At 58.0% G+C, this 3,663-nt stretch overlaps 1 protein-coding gene across 1 annotated transcript in view; it reads left to right on the forward strand.

Annotated features, from left to right (window-relative positions):
• Positions 1 to 1,497: 1,497 nt before the first annotated feature.
• The window catches only part of SLC29A2 (solute carrier family 29 (equilibrative nucleoside transporter), member 2), an 8,457-nt gene continuing 6,291 nt past the window's right edge, over positions 1,498 to 3,663 (forward strand). The window contains exons 1-3 of the mRNA XM_010837758.1: positions 1,498 to 1,750; positions 2,014 to 2,095; positions 3,601 to 3,662. Of these exons, the coding sequence (XP_010836060.1) occupies positions 1,722 to 1,750; positions 2,014 to 2,095; positions 3,601 to 3,662 (173 nt within the window). The 5' untranslated portion in view covers positions 1,498 to 1,721. The remainder of the gene's footprint in view (positions 1,751 to 2,013; positions 2,096 to 3,600; position 3,663) is intronic.

Here is a 3,663-nt window from a genome sequence, read left to right on the forward strand (position 1 = left end):
CTGACTCTCTTCTCTAGAAAATCACTTGCATATCACTGCAATCCATTTGTTAACCAAACATTTTTCAAGCGTGTGCTATGTACCAGGCAGCTGCTCTAGATGTTTGCAATAAACGCCATACTAAATAAACACAGTCTTTGCCTCATAGACTGGAGAAAACACACACACGTAACCAGGAAAGGGCCATAAAATGTCATTACTTATGAAAATAATTTGTGACAAAATTTCTCCAGCATCTCAACTGCAGAGAAAACAAACCCTCTTGTAAATTATATGAGTTAGAGAAAATTAATTTCAAAAGTGCAATGGTTTATCATCTTTACAAAGTTTTTCACGGAAAAAGACTGGGAGCTGAATGCATCTCAGTGTTTGCTACGATGTGACGTGGGATCGTTGAAAGTCATATTTACTTATTAGCTGCACCCAGCTGCCTGTGTGTGTGTGAGTCGCTCAGTCCTGTACAACTCTTTGAGACCCCATGGACTGTAGCCCACCAGGCTCTGTCCATGGGGATTCTCCAGGAAAGAATACTGCAGTGGGTTGGCATTTCCTTATTCAAGGCATCTTCCTGACCCAGGGATCGAACCTGTCTCGCTTATGTCTCCTGCATTGACTGGCAGATCTTTTACCATTAGCACCACCTGGGAAGCCGGCACACGGGATCTTAGTTCCCCGACCAGCGATCGAACTCGTTTCCCCTGCAGAGGCCGCGGAGTCTTAACCACTGGACCACCAGTAAAGTCCCTAAAAGTAATTTTTCTTTTTTTAAGTGGCACTCACCATGGGAGAGCACCACGTAAGACTAGGGAGCAGGCCTGGAGGCTCCTCTGGGTCTCCCTTTCCTCCGGAACCACTGCTCCGAAGCTTAGCCACACCGCCACGAGTAAGCCCCTCTGGACGCCCCCGAGGGACTCGACCCTCCGCTGTGCGCCCCAAAGTCCCGGCGATTCCCCCAGGCACCCGCTGCAGAAGAAGAGTTCATCTGTCTGTCTTCCAGATCTGCCAGCGGGCTCTGCCAGCTCCGACACCTGGCCCTCCTCTCTGCCTCCCGGGGGGACCCAGCTCAGTGCAGCCCCCCAGGACCGCCGACGACAGACGGTCTCTCCGGCTTCCCCCCGGGCTGGCCGCTCTCGGGTTACCACCACCCAGTGGTCTTGTACGTTAGCGAGTGCTAGCGCCGCCACGGCACCACCTCCGTCTTGCCGGAGCCTGGAGAATTTCGCGCCAGGTCAGCTCCACAGCACTTCGGTGGGCAGGGGGCCGGGGCGGGGCGGACACCCCTACTACCTCCCCCAACCCGCCCGCACGGGTCGGGGCCCGGCGCCCGCAGATTCGGGGGAATCTTCCCGGATCACAGCCTCTCGGGTGGCACGGGGAGCGGCGGAGTCCGGGGACCAGGAGGTCAGGCCGTAGGTGGTCTGGAGTCCCCGGTCCTCGGTGGCCGGGAGGGGTGGGGCTCCCCACTGTCTCCGCCCCGGGGGCGGAGCCGAGGTCCGAGCCTGCGGTACTTGAGACTGGGAGAAACTGGCGTGGGGCTCCCTGCCCGGCTTCCGCCTTCCACTGCCCGGCCTCGGACCGTGGAAGACCCGAACCCGCTTCCCGTGTCCACCACCGGCCAGACCCAGCCTCCCGGGTCCCCGGCGTGGCCCACGGGCCCCGGGGCAGGTGCAGGTGCGGCGCCCGCCTCTTTCTCCCACCCTGGCTCATCCTGCCGGGCGGCCATGGCACGAGGAGACGCCCCGAGGGACAGGCAAGTTGGGAACCATGTAGGGTGCGGCGTATGGGGATCCTGCGGCCGTGGGCAGCGCAGAGCCGCTCCCCTTGGGCTCTCTAAAGCGCAAAGACCAGTTGGAACTACAATTCCCGTCAGCCCCCTGCCTCGGGTGCCTGAGCCTGGGTGGTGGGGGTTGTAGTCCGCTCTCCGAGCGGGGTGGGGGAGGGTGCTGGTCTGGGAGGCGGAGGGGCCGCCGGAGCGGCAAGTCCTCCGAGTGACCTTCTGTCTGATCCTCACAGCTACCACCTGGTCGGGATCAGCTTCTTTATCCTCGGGCTGGGCACCCTCCTCCCCTGGAACTTCTTCATCACAGCCATCCCGGTGAGACTCGTGGCTGGAATGATAGATCCAAGGCCACAACCACCAGCCGTCCCTCCAGCGGCCTTTCCCTACCACGCTGCCTGTGAGAGTGTCAGTCTCTCAGTCGGTCCGACTCTTTGCGACCGCAATGAACTGGAGCCCCACCGGGCTCCTCTGTTCATGGGATTTCCTAGGGAATCCTCACTGTGTCCCCTTTGTCGGCTGAAACAGAGGGCCGCAGAGAGGAGAGGTCCCTCTCTCATGGCTAGGATCCACAAGCTTTCAGGAATGCCCAGATCCTAGCCCAAGGCCACCAGGTCAGGAGATCCTGTGGAGCCAGCAAGGAGCTACCCACCCACCTCCCCTTTGTCGTTATTCCTGGGCTGGTAACTCCAAAAGTGGTTATCCAAGCCTTTGATTTTCTTTGAAATATCATGAATTACATTCATTCATCCAATGCACACCTAGAGTTCCTGGCATTGGGGTTACAGGAGGAACCATAGCTGAGGAAGATTGCATCCTCACCAAGCTTACATTATTTCAAGGGAAGGCAGGAATCCGGGGCTTGTGTTCTCTTTGGTACGGAGTTATTCTTGTATATTAAAAGCAACAACTTTCCAGATGCCTCTTCAGTGCCTAGCTCTGTGCTGGGCCCTGGAGACCCAAAGATGAACCAGCCCCTGGTCTTGAAAGCAAGATAGGTGCCAAGGAAATGTTGGTGATGTAACATGGCGTGTGCCATCCCAGGCTTGGAGCAGAGTCCAGTGGGTCCCCAGAGGAGACAGCCACTCCTTCTGATTAATAATCAGGTGATCTGAAACTTGGGAGAAGGGTAGGTAAAGTATTTGTGTTGGGAAGGTGAGTGGTCAGAGAGGGGAGGCAATTTCAAACAGAGCCAGCAGCCTGGTGAAGGCAATGAGAGGCAGAGGTGCCAACCTGTACAAAGGGCCAGAGCTTGGGGTGCATGGAGCTCTAGCAGGATGGAACAAGAAATGGGCCGCAAAACGGAAACTGGTTCTGAAAGGCCCCAAATGCTGTTCCATAACCTTAGGGCTTTGCCCTGCAGGCCACAAGGAGCCATGGGTGGGGAGAGGGGCAGTTGAGCAGAGCTGTGGCAGGATGTGTGTTCCAGAGAGAAAGCAGTTGGTCAGCATCTGATCCAGAGCCTGGCTTACAGTCAGAGCTCCATAAATACCCAGGAATCTAGAAACTGCTGCCGGAGTGGGGGTGGGGGCCGCGACCGAGGCACCGGAGAGGAGGGGTGATCCAGAGATGGAGCACGGCCCAAGCTGGGGGTTCTTAGGGCTTGGGCTCGGTCCCAGACTTCAGTTCGATTCCGTGCCCGTTCATCGAGCTCCGACTACGTGCCAGGTACTGGGGACAGCGCAAGGAGAGAGAGACAGTCCCGCAGAAGTTAACGGAGCGATCCCGGGCGTGGGAGGAGGCAGAGGAAGAAGGCTGGGGGGTTCCCGAGGCTAGGTAGGTTGTGGGGTAACCCTGCACCCTACCCCCTGGCCTCCTGGCAGTACTTCCAGGGGCGGCTGGCGGGGGCCAACAGCACCGCCGAGACCCTGGGCACCAACCACACG

The sequence above is a fragment of the Bison bison genome, unplaced genomic scaffold (genome assembly GCF_000754665.1).
Source record: "Bison bison bison isolate TAMUID 2011002044 unplaced genomic scaffold, Bison_UMD1.0 scf7180017864080, whole genome shotgun sequence".
In the NCBI taxonomy this organism is placed as follows: Eukaryota; Metazoa; Chordata; class Mammalia; order Artiodactyla; family Bovidae; genus Bison; species Bison bison.